Genomic DNA, 15,824 nt, shown 5'->3' with positions numbered 1-15,824 from the left:
CATAGACATACATTAGATAGGATGTTACCTTCTACATAGAGACGCACCAAAGCTTTTTGAGAGGGCTACCTAAGATGTCAAGATATACATGGACTTCTAGGGCAGTGCGGGGTTTGTGGGTATCTGTCTTATTGTGGCCTCACTTGGGTACAGTGAGGATCCAATTAGCACCACCAAGAGGGAGGGTTATACACATCACGGTCTGTTACTTTCTACTTGAGACATCCATTTTTGCACATGATATGGGTAGTTCACCTTATCCCCACTATTTGAAGATTGTGGAGTTTTCCCAACAAAAAGAATTTCTCCTTTTGGGCAACTTCAATGCCAAGCCAGCTAGTACATAGGTATATATGTGGGTGGATCTACTAATCCTCTTAGAGATAGACGTGAACGAGGTGGAGAAACTGCACACGTCACTGGTGATGGTAGATACCTCCTGGAGTTACGCATGATTTGGTCATTTCAAATGAGATGTCATGATGGCCTTTTTCTTGTAAATTCACCTGCTTCCCACATGGAGGTTGTTTGAGCAATGTGGATTTATAGATGGGGTTTCTTGCCTTTATACAATGTATCTAGAACTCCACCTACCCCCCTTTCCCTTCCACTACCACCCATAGTCACTTCCATCATGACTTGGAACCTATACATGAGGACCACCTGTATCACCGTACCACCAATCTCGAACTTTCATCACCTGTGTCAACCCTCCACTCAAAGCGAGCGTCTTCTTTATGAATCCACACACAAGCCAGTTTTCCATTTGCCATTTGTTTCTCTACTAACAAATCCCTTATTGTCTTACACGCTCATAATGATTGGTATGATGATGAGTGGAAAGCCATACGGCTTTAGCCTCTTGTCGTAAAGGGCATGCGGTTGAATCTTATTAGCATGCATCTGGTATTTTTTGATGAGCCCTGTAGATCAGAACGTGACTGCAAAGCCAATCTTTACAACTGCCTCATCAGGATCCAAAAACAAACCATGACACCAAGGAAACATAGTAAACATTAGAATTACAAAAAGACAAGGGAGCGAAAAAGGACATTTCACCACCTCGTTAAGGGCATCCCATAGCCAAATCACAGATGTCTAGTGGAGAATGTTCTTAAGATACCTGATAAGCCCTGTACAGCAAACTGTGACAGCAAAGCCCATCTTTACAAATGCCTCATTAAGGTCCAAGAAGAAACCATGACACCAAAGAAACAAAGGTGAACATTAGACATTAGAATTACGAATGACAATGGGGATTGAAAAGAACAGGAAACAAGATCCGAACAACTTCAAAATTGACTGACAAAAGTGGTCCCTACATATAACCCTTCGGATGACAACAGACTCCAATGGTTAAAATAGCCTTTCTGATGCCTTGCTTGTATTTGTTTCAAAAGATTTATCAAATATGTACACAAAGTCCTCCTGACACTTGCCTCCGAAGGCTACCAAAAAGAACAACTTCCTAATTTTGTCTAAAGGTCCCAAAAACTATGCATTGAAAGTCTTGATTAGTCTCTCTCATGCACTCTATTGAAGTGTGTACAATTGAGATACCAGACCTATCCAGACCAATGTTGCCATTCTGTGGTGCAGCAGAAAAGCTGCAGACATGGATGGTACAAAATCTGCATCTATCAGAATCACAAGGCTCGGCAGATGCAACAGGGGTTTAGAATCAACTGAATAAAGCTGGCTTTAGGTGATGGTAATCTGGCACAGTACAGACAACATGGGGCATAAATGTATGTACAGAACTGCTTTAAGCTGGCATTGTCCCAGATTTACATTCACCAGAATCAAGATGGTCAGTGGCGTACTGATGCCTGCCAACCTCATGCAAGCTTCTAAGAATTGGCAGAATCCCTCTGATCATGTAGCACTAATGCTGCCTCTGAAAAATAACCAGCTATATGTGAGCACTTGCTATAATTAGCACTATTCCTCCAGTTGTCAAAGGAGTCATGCTGTACTAGGACCGTTCCTTAAACTTGCAGCATCACCTAATACCCAAGACTTTTAAGTAGCTCAGCAGACCTCATCAACACCCACGGCACTCCACTAACCTCTTCATGAGAGAGCAGAAAGAACTTCGGTTGATGTTGAAAAAGTAGCCAAAACTACTCTTTGTATTACTTCCTGAAGGGTTGCACAGGGTATAAGGGTGACGGCCTCCACAGTACAAGCTCTTAATGCCTTCTCTGCTATTTTTGGAATCACACACCTTTGGAAACCAAGCTTTCTTACTTCAAGAATTCGTCTATCCAGCTGCCTAACCTGGAAGGTAGTCACAGAGGTTCAGAGGGATGTGCAAGAGCAATGTTGAAGTCTTAGTTGACAAAAATGAGGTCTCATAATCCAGACTGGGGGTGAGGATAACATACAGGTCTTATCTCACCACCAAGGCCAATTTCCCCCACAAATGCCATATCAGCTGGAATCTGTTTGTCAAAATAACTGCATCACACGTAGAACCAGCTGCGATTAGATCAAATCATCCAGACCCTTGGAGAAATTATCCAACTAGCACAAACGTGCCACACAACATGACACCTCAAATACGAGCTTGATGGGAGAACTTTTGAGAGACACTACTGAGGCACATTACTGACACTAACCTGCTACAGATGGCAACTGCCACAGCTAGATCGACTGCTGGTTCCCGTACTTGTAGACCACCCACGACATTAATTATCACATTCTGAGTGGCAAAAAAAAAAACACAAACAGCAATAAGAACTGATATATTGCACACACAGGATAATCACAACAGAGTACTAATACAGAAACAAAACCCAATCCAATGGACATCAGGAGCCAATCCTTCCTATAAAAATATTGACGAAGTGCATTCAAACATAGAGCTTCTGAAGTGGCTACTAAACTGTCCATCACTATTAGATAATCATGATTGCCTAAATAAATGATTGCCATTTTCCATGCAAATCCTGAAATTGAACAAAGACAGTAAGCCAAAATCCAGAAAAGTCACCTGATTTTGAACCTTCACTCCAGTTAGTTTAGACAGTACCTGCAAAATGTTGTACATAATTTCACTTTATTGCCAACCCAGTTGGTAAAGGATTTGAGCACATTTCCTGAGCTCCATGAGAAGGAGGTGGTAATATAGCGTGTGCCATAAAGAATGTGCATTGTTGTAATCCTGACAATAACTAGAAAATGAATTGGACTGCTTGTCGCCGCATACCTGAAAGGCACTAAAGTCTTTACATGGACATGTACTAATGCACTGCTCACATTCTACCATATGATCAAGCATGTGTGCAGGAAACTTGAATTAAATTGATATTTATCTGCCTTCGAAAAAAAAACAATGGCATGTAGTTGGCTTATTACCGCCAGAATTAAATGCAGTCGTTGAGGATCCAATCCATTCACCGCATGCTTAATGGCCTGACCGCTGGTTCCTGAGCATAGTGCCTGCATTATGAAATAGATTTCTGTAAGAGGATACAACGTGCGGTGTATGCAAGAGAACACTCACAATAAGTAGGATCTTTCACAGCACAACTTTAAAACTTAAACTGCACAATAGAAAAGATGGAGAAGAAAATTATATTCCTAAAGTGATACAATAGATGGCAAAGCACCACATCCGTGTGCTCCTGTGAAGAGAGCTTTGATGGCTAATCCAGAACTGCTAAGACAGAGGCTGTATGCTAGTAGAAGCTAGGGAGTAAACTCATAGTGATAATTGACTGTGTAGAGAAGGGGATGTCTGTGTAAATATATAGGCTTGTATGAACAGGGCAGCCATGACATCACCGCTAGGTCCGCGAGCATAGTTGATGCCACTGTCCACAATGTAGACTTGGCCCATAAAGATATACCATGCACAGCCATCCCGGCTCATCTTGGGCCCTGTTCAGGCCCCACAATGTCAGGTTAGGGTGTCCAAGAGAAAAGTCACCTACTGGCGGTTTTTTCTTTCAAGGGTTTCGTGAGGTTTCAGAAGTATTTCAAGGGTAAAAACATTTCACAGGTTTCTAACCAGCAAAACACGATTCTTTTCTGTTTCTATAGTTAGAAAGAGGAAAGCTCATCATTGTGACAGAAGTCTTCTTGGTCCCCTGGAGAACCAGTAATCCTTGACCCACTCAAATGTCAGCTTCATAGATGAAGATAGTAGTAGCCAGGACAACACGTTACACAACTGTCCACAAGAACTCTCCATCAGATGCACCGAAAACTGAATTGCGATGGGAATCCAAGAAACCACCATAAATGCTCCTCAGTATTTCGATGAGGTGGAGGAGAAAAGTAACAATAGTAGCTGTGCAAGCACACAAGAGACTTCCTAATACATTGCAAAGCATGTCTTTACAGATCATTTCAGCGGAGACAGCTGGCAAGTTTCGTTTGTCGCTTGATTCATCATTTTTTTGAGCCAGTAGAGATGACCATGCATGAGGGTCCTATAGTCCACTGAAACACGGCAGATGGTCACACTTAAGTCTTAACGTGTGGAAAATATACAAGCTTGAAAGACGCAAATAGTAGTTGACAACAGTAGACCAGAAGTTCCATGCATTGGCCGTTGAAAGGTTGCGTAAGGCAAGAAGAGCCTCATTCTGACCAAAAGTTTCCAGAGTTCAATTTTCCAGAAAAATTGAAAGATGATGTTTTCTAACAAGGCCAATACCTGAATTTCCACTAGGAAAGGTCGAGAGCCTTCCATGGTCACAGCTATAGCGCCTGATACTGGACCATTCATTTCTTCCTCTCTCTGATTCAAAAACAACTGGCTTGGGTTTTCAACCGCTACCAAGCCATTCTCAACCATTTCAAACACACCCACCTGAGAGAGATATTTCCATGAGCATCTACCTGCCGATGAGGACAGCAAATCTTACAGCTCAACAAAAATAACGAGGTTTATCGGGCATACACATAGAAGTAATACCTCATCTGTAGAGCCAAAACGATTCTTTACAACCCTCAACACACGATGAGATAGCCGATTCTCACCCTTAAAGAAGCAAGGCATTTGTCATAATCACATAACGATAACCGATATTAGCTACATATGTCAATCACCCTGCATATCAAATACAATCCAAAGAAAAATAGCCAAACCTCCAAGTACAAGACAACATCAACTATATGCTCCAAAACACGAGGCCCGGCAATGTCTCCACTTCTTGTGACATGTCCCACCTGACCGCAATAACCATCACTGTTTTTAAAAGGGCAATGTGACAAATAATGTCTACAAAGGGCCGTGGTGAGTTAAGAAAATAATGCTTTACCAAAAAAATTGGGATTTGAGTTCTCTTTGCTGACCGTAGCAGAGCAGCTGCACACTCTCTTACCTGCAAGATTTTCAAGGCTTCGTATTTCAAATAAAATACTCACATAGAGATGTCCCAAAAGAGGAATCCAAAAAAGCTGAACAGTTTCACAGTATAATCAAAACCCTTTGAATGCTATCGAAAGAACTAACCACTCGAATTTACCCTCTACATGTACATTAGTACAGATATGAATACTAACAAACTACACATTGTGAAGATGAAGCCAATTCTTCATGACGGGATTGGTAGGCTTTTCAGAGGAAACATGGCTAGAGAGTCTGCATTCCAAACCATATCTTTGAAGGTGTTCTTAAAAGGAACGATGTAAGGCCCTTGCCTCGGCCCTCAGCACTGATTCTTAGTAGTTGCGTGTGTATATTAGTGCTCAGTCAGAAAAGCATAGAGTGATCCACAAGAGAGAACACCGGACGGACAAACGTTTGCTGCCATCAGAAGAACCAATACGAGAAACATGAGTAGCACCCTAAGAGTACATATGATGCAAGAACAGAGTAGGCTGCAATTTTAAACAGAAACGACACTCCTCATATGCCCTTGTTCCTTAACCAAAGGTCTCCTTCACCTTGTTCCCAAAGGGGCCATGACCATGATTAGAAGGACCATTACCCTCCTTGAAATGCCTTATGAACATATGGAAGTATCCATAGGGAGCCTCAAAAGGCCTTGTTGTGAAGAACAGGTGAGTGAGGTCGCTAATTGCTCTCCTTGGATAATTGCATTTTGCAGCAAAAATCAATCTTGCATTGCATGAATGCAATTCGTGTTGATATTTTGTAGGGAATTCAATGGATGGAAATTTTTGTCTTTAGAGGGATTTGTGGAGTTTAATAATGTGAACGGCCTTTTAAGTTATTTTAAAGATAAAGATTTCTTTATAATCCCCAACATTGAGTGCTAAGTTTGAGAAGGCATAAGATAAAGCTGGTCACAACTTCTTGAAGGTGACTTCGAACATATGGGTACTTTATTCTGGCCCCTTGTATTTCAAGTCCAATCACTAGAGACCTCCTTTGAATGCATGGCCAGATTGGACTTCTCTAAGAAGTTCTCATCAGTGGAGACAACATCAGCCAGTTCAATGAAAGCTGGGGCTTTCATTAACAAATGTATTTATTGAGTTTGTTATCCTCGTTGCCACCTCGTCATCTCTAAGCCGCTTGTTCTTTATCATTTGTCAAAGACGGTGTTGTTCTTTATCATTTGTCGAAGATGGCCCTGTTATAACTTAGAGACTACACTTTGTGACCACACATTAGGAACTCTACGACTTCACAATGAGATTCACTTTGTTGGGCAGGATGAGTAGTATTACGCCTAGAAGAAGCCTTCATCTCAATGCTCCACTTAAGTTCTCCTTCTGTAGGTCTTGGTGGTGGCGTCGGAGTCCCATTCTCATTCTTGCCCAACAGTCCTTGTGGAAAAAAAACGAGACATGACTAGGTCTACACCCGTATTCTCCGCACATAGCCTCTCTTTCTACCTAATGCCATGAGAGACAAGATGAATCCTCACCCTTAGTGGCAAATCCAGTTCTAAGGGCTTGAGAAAGGGGCTTGAGAAAGCTTCTAAACACATCCAATTTACAAAACATCTCAACCTTTTGGGATTCTTAGACAAAATTGACCAAAATGGAACTTTTTAGGTGATGGTTTCTAATTCCCGTAAAACTTAGCTCCATCTAAGTTGTGTGACAGCGCTCCTTAGCAAACTACTGCATTTCTTGCTACTCTTGTAAGAAACCCAAAGCTATTTGCATCCAAGTGGGTGCTCCCTAATATCATGCTTCATTTTTGCATCTATCAAGAAAATAAAGAACAGAAGGGAAAAAAAATGAGTTGCAATGACGCAAGGTGGTTAGAAACGTGTGGTTGTGGCCAATTTAAGTGTTTAATTGCAATAATGGTCAAGTGTTTTGTGAAACCCTTGCTCCCCACATGGAGTTACATTGGTATTCAAAGCGTTGGCTCGTTCACACTCTTGTGTGAAGACAATCCTATCACGGTATAAACACTGGCTATTAGTGTAGTTAAATACTGAGAGCCTTTCCACTTATGGAAGGAGACATGCATCCAAGCATGTGCAGCAAGATGTCTAGCTTATGGATATATGAGTTCACGTAATCTATTTTGGAAGCACAGACGCTCCTTTTGTACCTGGACCAGTTTATTGGTATTTGGGTTATTAGCAAGCTCCTTTGGAAGGGAGAACGAGAGTTGCGACAAGGGCTAGGCACAATGTAGACTTTGCTTTTATGAGAAGTTTCATGGATGTGGAAGAGCCATGTTGTTACGTACCTAGTACTAACCCTTGGGATTAGGGACTAATCCAACAGGGTTAGGAGAACCCTGGGACTAGGAAAAGCAAGAAGATTCAAGTGTCTAAGGTTCAAATTCAATAAATACAAGGTTATTGGCTACTTATGGCTGGACAATTATTTATAGTGGCGATAAGCACTATATAAGGGAGTCTTGCATTATTCTTGTTGAGGGCCCCCATGGGCAACCAATGGTGGTATGGGACGCCAGGGCTGATTGGCATGGACTCGTTCACTTGTGTTATGCATTTACAAGAACTATGGGGTTGTAACAATGGGTAAGGTTTGCACGCACGAAGCTGCAGTTGGGTGGTGAGCTTGCCTGCACCCCTTTTATTTGGTTAAACCTGATTTTGAAGATAGTTGATGCAGGCAGCTAGATTCTCCTTCATTTATTTCCAAAAGTGGAAATGTCCTAAGTGGGGAGGAGTGTTACGTACCTAGCACTAACCCTTGGGGTTAGGGACTAATCCAACAGGGTTAGGAGAGCCCTAGGATAGGAAAAGTAGGCAATTTTCAAGTGGCTAAGGTTCAAATTTAATAAATCCAAAGTTATTGGCTATTTATGATTGGATTGTTATTTATAGCAGCAATAAAAGTGAGTCTTGGGTTATTATTGATCCGTTGTGGTCTCAACCTAGACCAAGAGGCTTACTCTTGCCATGGACATGGCGGATCATGGGTAGCTTGGCCGAGAGCCCTTGTGGGCCAGCACTCGTGGTATGGGATGATAGAGCTAACTGGCATAGACTCGTAGGAGTGGAACTTAAGCCCTTGGCTCGCGAGAGGTTTGCAAACGTGAACCTACGGCTGGATGGTGAGCTTACCTGCACCCTTTTTATTTGGTTTCTCTAATCTTGTTTATGCCTTTGTGTATTAGGTGATCCTTGGGGAGACCTCCAAGCTCTCGCCAAAGTCGCCATCACTCAGAGGGTTACCTTGCAAGTGCCAAGGCCCAAGAGAGGAGAGCTTGAGAGCAATGAGAGCTTGAGCTTGAGAGGCTAGAGCTATGAGATCTTGAAACTTGTGATGGAGAGAAGGTTGGAAGATAGCTTTTTAAAGGGAGGCCAAAGAGTACAACACACCCACCCAAGGCCAAGGCCCAACTCTTGGAAGAAGGTCACGAAGAGTCAAGACACACAGAGAAGGAGGTAGTTGAGGAGAAGCCTTTGCTTCTTGTTGCCCTAACTAAGGAAGGTGCTCACCTCAACCCTCCAAATATGGAGAAGTAATCACAAGGATAGAGAGAACAAATCCTTTGCATCCACACCAAAAGTCAACATCCATAGATCCTTGGCTGCTAAGCTTAAAACAACACCAAAAGCAAGCAAGCCCCATAACATTCAAAAGCAACCATAAACGGCCATTTTTTCACCAAAAAAAGGGATCAAAACAACAACGGTCAAAAACAAAAAGAAGGGGGGGGGGAGGGGGAGGGGGGGAGGGAGGTCCATACGTATCATATGACTGTGTCGTATGGCGTACGAGAGCAACTATGTTCTCAGGAGAAGGAAATTGACTAAAATGAGACTAACTCACACATCAAAGATTACAACCGTAAGGGTGGTAATTGCTTTAGCAAACCATTATGGATGGGGTATGCATTAGTTGGACATAATTTATAAAGACTCCGTTTCTGAATGGCGAACTTCAAGAAGTTGTTTATATGCAGCAACCACCTAGATATGAGGTTGTAGGACACGAAAAGCAAGTGTGCACGTTAAGAAAGGCTCTTTATGGTTTGAAGCAAGCTCCTAGTGCTTGGTATAAGGAGATACATGCGCCATCTGAGCAGCTTGGGGTTTCAGAATAGTCTCTACATCCACATGTTATTGGTGGATGCCTAATTTATCTATGCAACACTAGACCAAAAATATCTTATGGTATTTCCCTGTTAAGCAAATTTATGCATAGCCCATGCACTTCACATTGGAAAGCTATGAAAAGGATCTTCAAGACACTAACACCTTGATTGTTTTATGCCATGAGTCTACACAACCCAACGTGGTGACATCCTCACGTGAACTTATGTACACAACAGTTTTCACCACCACGTTAGAATGCATATGGTTGAGGAGGTTGTAGGCAGACATGAGAAATGTAGAGAGTGGTACAACATCTATTCTCATAGAATAGTCAAAGTGCTATTACCCTTGCTTTTTCATGCACGGACAAAGCACATTAAGGATCATTATCAATATATTAGAGAGAGACTTCATATAGGTGACATCAACCTCGTCTATTATCCAACTCAGGCCACATGACAAATATCTTCACAAAGGAGCTTTTCTCGAAGATAAGTTTGAAGCTTTTCCCAAAGCTTTAAGCTTGGCACAATTCGTGATCTGATATAACTCTGTACATCCACATTTCCATTAAGGGAGGGGGTGGAGAGATTGTGACAGAAATGTTATTGGAAATGTGTACTACACAGAAGTATTAGTTTGGTGACGTTTCTCTTAGCAAAATGTCACATATATGTATTGTAGTATACCTTGCTACCTGGCAACACTAGGGTTTGTGACATCGGTTGTGTCATGGGTTCACTCTATAGCAGTAAGCCTCCAAGAGTTTTTGTTTGGCTAGGGAGACATGCGGCCACACTACTCCGCTCCATCACGCACTCATCATAGTTGCATGGTACAAAAATACGATAGCATACGGTACAGAATGGTATTGTACAAGAATTTTTGGTACGATGTGAAATTTTGGGATATCGTACGATAAAATATGGTTTTTCTTTAACAGTTGAAAGAGAGAAAGTGAAACTCGCGGCGGTGAGTGCCCGGGGAACTAGGGCCTTTGACACACTTGTTGATACCATCAATGCATATTAAAACATTTAAACATAGACACAGCCTTAACATATATCCATCATCATCACTTTGGATGAAACATAAAAGCTAGACAAAACATCCACAAATGCTGAAAGTGGAGCTTGCACGTGTGACACCGCATAGAGGCCGGAATGGGCCGACCCCCCCTCCCCCCCCTTGGAGTTATTTATTACCCAAGGAGAATAATTTCATGTACAAGCTTTGAGGGCCTTACTCTCCCCACGGGAGATGCCGGATTATCCATATACAAATGTCATAACATAGCCCAACCATAGTTACCACGGAACGTCGTTCCGCCTTCCTGGAACGCCGGAACGCCGTTCCCGGAACGTCAAGACGTTCCGCCAAAAAAAAAAAAAAAAAATTGGTGTTTTGCTTGCAGAAATGTATGTTCATGTCTTGGGGGAGCAAATATTATGAAGCATATTTGGCTATCCGTATACAAAAAGTTACATTTTTTTGTGTCATATGCTGACATGTCATATGACGTGGCGTTCCACGACGTTCCCGATCCGCTCCCATTCCCGTTCCCGCTCCCGTTCTAGCATCCGACGTTCCCGGAACGTTCCCGTTCCGCGGTAACTGTGAGCCCAACACGAGGCAACCGAGCCCGAACACAAGCTGTAGTAACGCCGAGCCAACAACATAATCCATATACCTCCGTGTGGGTATTGATTCTTCCCCAAAAACCACAGGTCTTCATGCAATAGAGCTGGTACAGCAAGTATAACTCTCCATTCAGCCAGTATAGCAGGTACAATGGCTTGTACAACCAGTACAGTGGCTGGTACAGCAAGTACAATGGTTGGTACGACCGGTACGGTGGCTGGTATAGCAAGTACAACAAGTACAAATGCTGATACAGCATGTACAATGACTAGTACAATAGGTACAGTGGCTGGTATAGCAAGTACAAAAGCTAGTGCAGCCGATACGATGGGTGGTACAACAAGTACAACAAGTACAAGGACTGGTACAACCAATACAATGGCCGGTACAACAAGTACAATGGCTAGAAATCATAATAAATGATTAAATACCCTTGCCTTCAATATTTCTTCGTGATGGAAGCCTCCAAAACAGTCCCCAACAGCCGGTATTCTTCATGGGCAGCCTTCAAGAGAGAGAGAAAGAGAGTAGCCATCATTAGGGCAACCTATAACGGTAGTAGAGGCTAGTGTGCAGCAAGAGAGCCTCTATTAATGAAGAGAGAGGACTCCAATTTATAGATTTGGGCCTCCCATGAGCTAAAATGGCAAGAGAAGGCTACAATGACAAGTGGAGAGCCACACAATAGCTGAAGTGACAAGTGTGAGGCCGCTTGTCTCACTTTGATCCACTTTATAACAAGTGTCAGGCCACTTATCTCACTTTGGTCCACTTTCTTGCCACATGTCCCAATCTAAGAGATGGGTCCTTCCATAATCTTTACCTCTAAAAAATATCCCAACTGGTAGACATTCATTCATAGGCACTTTGCCAACTCTTGGTATCTGCTCAATTCCAGATGTAATGACGCGAATAGAATTTCCATCAGAGTCGGGCCAAAAATAGCAACTCTCCTAAATTTTAGGAGTGTGGTCCATTGTATTCTAGGATAATCCCCCATTCCCAAAGCTTGTACTTTCCAAATATTTAGACATCCTTGAGTCCACCAGACCTGTTTCATACTGGGAAATGTCCAGGCTGGTGACAGAGAGAAAGAGAGAGGCTTGAGAAGTTGAGAGAGAGAGAGGGGGTGGGAGTCGAGAGAGAAAGAAAGAAAGAAAGAAAGATATATTAACGTCTGCAAAAGACCAAAATTGACCTATGAGACAAACAAGTAGTACAATGATGTTCCTTCAGTCATCAAGAGAGAGAAAGAGAGAGAGAGAGAAAGAGAGAAATGAAATGAAATGAAATGTTATATTAACGTCTTCAAAAGGCCAAAGTGACCTATGAGACCAAAAGGTTATATCATATCCATGAGGTACATCATCCTGGGTACAAAATAGTAATAAAGAAAGATAACAAAAATCTAGGTACATGAACAGAGAGTCTCATATCACCCTAATACATCCGTCATTGGCCGCTGTTACATGGTGCTCAAGGTGGTAAACTCAGCTGGCACGAGAAGGTCTTGCGATGATGGCCCGGATTCTCCTGTCGTGGTGTGGCCATGGGCAAGGGCCATGGGGTTTGGGGCGTCGAGCTTTGCGTAACTTAGAGCTTTGTCGAGTGTCACCTCTCCCGACCGAGCTCTTGCACTAGCCTGTGGTCTGGGTATGATGGGTGGATCCGCCCTCGGAGTGTTGGTATGGAAGAAGTCGGTGAGAGATGCCAATATTTGTGCCGTGTCTTGCCTATGGGACTGTCACTCCATAGGGAGGCTCGTGCCTGGATCTGTGTCTTACCTATGGGACTGTCACTGCATAGGAAGATCGGGATTTATGTTTTCTGTCTTGCCATTTTTGTACCCGACAGATGTTTTGTACTTGTTCCATGAACGGGAGATATGTCCATGATACTATTTGCACATGCATTCATGTTTTGCATGTTTGGAACTGTTTTCGCATGACTTGTATTTTTGTGTTTGCCTGTTTGACGTGCCACTTACTGAGCGGGGATGCCTGCCAGTGAGTCGTGAAGTTTGCTCTGTCTTTTGACGAGTTTTGTTGCGTGTGAACAGGTGGTAAGTGTATTGCACTTGTTTGTTTAATAGTTTTATTTCTAACCTTTAATTTTATAAGATTGTAAGTTCACATTCATTTAAAAGTGGGCACCCATTATGGGCACCTACGTGTGGGCCAAGGTGGGGAGGGAAACCCCACACTTAACCCTTTATGTGTGTGGGGGTGGGTGCATGGCCACCTACCCACACCACACCTTGAAACTGGCCGCCCCCATGCAAGCTTGGGGAGCCGGCCAGCTGTGGTCGTGTATTTCTCTCCAACACCTACAAAGAGGCGACCATCCTTTTGCCCACCAGGCAGGCGGTTGCAGCCAGGCGGTTTCTCCTCACCCTCAAACAATTGTGCGCTTCCTCCTCCTCAGGCTGCGCCTCCTCCACCTCCACAGCAGACGGCTGTTCATCTGGCGGCTGTACCCCTTTGCTATCGGCGGCTGCTGCCTCCACCCTGCAGGCGGCTGCATCCACGCTACTCCTGCAAGGCTACTCCTGCACTCCCAGGCGGCTACGCCACCTCACAAGCGGCTGCAGCCAGGTGTTTTCCTCTCCAGCAGGCGGCTGCGCCTCCACCTCCACAGCAGACGACTGTTCAGCAGGCTGCACCCTCCTCTACTTACATAGACTGAGTGCATTTAGTCCCAAGGACTCTCATCTGTTGTTTGTCAATGAGTTACTAAACAGATAATTATTAAGGAAACTATGGGTTTATAAATAATATTAATAGACACCACAGATAAATAAAAAACCATAAGATCTAACCTGAACCACACTGCCTGCACTGCCTACTGCCTCTGGCAAGTACACTGTTTGTATGGAGTCAATCACAACAGCACGAGGCCTTAGTTGATGGATAGCACTTAAGATGAGCTGGGAAAAAACAAGAAACCAAGATTAGGGGTAACACATGCAAATTATTTTTAGAAATAGCACAACAGCAAGCTAAACCACTTAGCTGGTAAAAGTGTCTGTAAAACTTTGCTTCTGATTCAGTCATTTAGAGACATTAACATAATAACATACTATTCTTAACATGATAAACGAAAGAGCTATATCTTCAAATTCAAAGACCTAAGCAGTTAGCTTGACACATCCTTAATGTGAGCTAATCTTGAGGATACAGAAAAAGATTGAAGCAACTAGCCTAACACATCTTAAAGCTATATCCAAGCAGGTGGGTGTGACTTATAAATCAGCAACAATGCATAAAGAGACATACCATCAGAACCAAAACACCTCTTCTTTAAAGCTATATCCAAGCAGGTGGGTGTGACTTATAAATCAGCAACAATGCATAAAGAGACATACCATCAGAACCAAAACACCTCTTCTTTAAATCCTCCTCTTTGAGAAGATAAAACCCCTGTAAATTAGAGGAAAACAGTCAAAAACACGGCAAACCTCTCTTCCAAATGAGTGAGAAAGTTAATATCTCCTTTCTATCACAATTGTCACCATTTGGCCACCCCAATGGCCCACCCTTGCTTGCTCACTATGTGTATGAATTGGACTGGCATCCATAGCTGTTGGTTTATGCTTATGCATGGAATTGACGCCTGTCATGTGATAGTGTGGACATAATCTTCCGTTGGGACTTGATGTGTTCATGCCCAGAATGTCATTGTTGGGATTAGATGTTCGGTTGGGACTTGTACTTGTGTGTACATGCCCGAAAACGCCTAGAGGATTGGCTTTCCATTGGGACTTATTCATGTATGTACATGCTCAGAATGCCTCGAGGAATGGCTTTCTAGTGGGCCTAGTATCTCGTTACTTGCCCGGAAATGTCCCTTGGGTATAGTCTCGTAAACGGGGATTGTCCATACCAATGTTGCATTGCATAGCATCTTTATGTGCTTGCCTGCTAATTGAATTTGCATGTTGTTTTCATGCTTGCTTGACCAATGTGTAGTTCCCAGTAAGGAGACACCCGCCGGCGAACCGTGCATGTGAAATTGTCTACTCACATGGTTATCGTGCATGTGGACAAGTGGTAAGTATTGGTCAAATTGCATTAATTTATCTCTGAGGACTTAGTGTTAAATTAAAGCTGAGTGTATTTACACGTTTATAAGGCTTGGATGACCAAAACTCACTTATAAATTATGACCAACACTATGTAGACACTCACTGAAGTCTCGAGGCGGTCACAACTCAGTGTCCAAGTGCCCAAGCCTTGTCCCTTTGACCAAAGTAAGTATCCAACCATGTGTCACCTCCACCTTTGTGATATGCAGCGGAAGTCTTTGTATTGGAAGATCCTGTCACACAAATGCTCACACCATCTTCTGTATCCTGAGTTTCGTGAGTTTCGCAATCCACTTTAATACTTCAAACTTTAAAGAGATATGAGAGAGAGATATGAGAACTGTACACCAGATTGGGTCACGAATTACCCACTGAAGGGCCCCCTATCCCGATAACGAGATACTATTTGCTTTATTTCTTTAGAGAGAATGACTGTGGACTGCAGATAAGAAAAACGCAAGATCTTGGAGGATCAGAGATTGGCTAAACTGTACACGGCTGTAGAAACACCTCGATGAACTGATCTCGAGTCTATGCACTCTTCCCAAGGGCATGAGGAAGGGCTGCACACCTGAGGCTGAGAAAAGGAGATGGTGGACTGTTCTAAGCTATGTTAGAATGCTGTAAATGCTTATGAATGC

At 43.0% G+C, this 15,824-nt stretch overlaps 1 protein-coding gene across 3 annotated transcripts in view; it reads right to left on the bottom strand.

Annotated features, from left to right (window-relative positions):
• Positions 1-1,353: 1,353 nt before the first annotated feature.
• LOC147616489 (DNA repair protein RadA-like protein) overlaps positions 1,354-15,824 on the bottom strand; it is a 55,811-nt gene continuing 41,340 nt past the window's right edge. For 2 of the 3 annotated variants that reach the window (XM_086777562.1, XM_086777564.1), the window contains exons 6-15: positions 13,918-14,025; positions 5,274-5,336; positions 5,101-5,181; positions 4,928-4,993; positions 4,667-4,822; positions 3,361-3,444; positions 2,996-3,034; positions 2,622-2,704; positions 2,388-2,460; positions 1,354-2,280 (exon numbers count right to left, since the gene is read on the bottom strand). In XM_086777562.1, coding sequence (XP_086633688.1) covers positions 2,074-2,280; positions 2,388-2,460; positions 2,622-2,704; positions 2,996-3,034; positions 3,361-3,444; positions 4,667-4,822; positions 4,928-4,993; positions 5,101-5,181; positions 5,274-5,336; positions 13,918-14,025 — 960 coding nt within the window. In that variant the 3' untranslated portion in view covers positions 1,354-2,073. The remainder of the gene's footprint in view (positions 2,281-2,387; positions 2,461-2,621; positions 2,705-2,995; positions 3,035-3,360; positions 3,445-4,666; positions 4,823-4,927; positions 4,994-5,100; positions 5,182-5,273; positions 5,337-13,917; positions 14,026-15,824) is intronic. The other variant, XM_086777563.1, reaches the window with a different exon arrangement.

Source organism: Cibotium barometz, chromosome 38, assembly GCF_041138505.1.
Source record: "Cibotium barometz isolate CiBa-2024 chromosome 38, ASM4113850v1, whole genome shotgun sequence".
NCBI lineage: Eukaryota > Viridiplantae > Streptophyta > Polypodiopsida > Cyatheales > Cibotiaceae > Cibotium > Cibotium barometz.
This window is presented reverse-complemented; position numbering and strand designations above follow the sequence as displayed.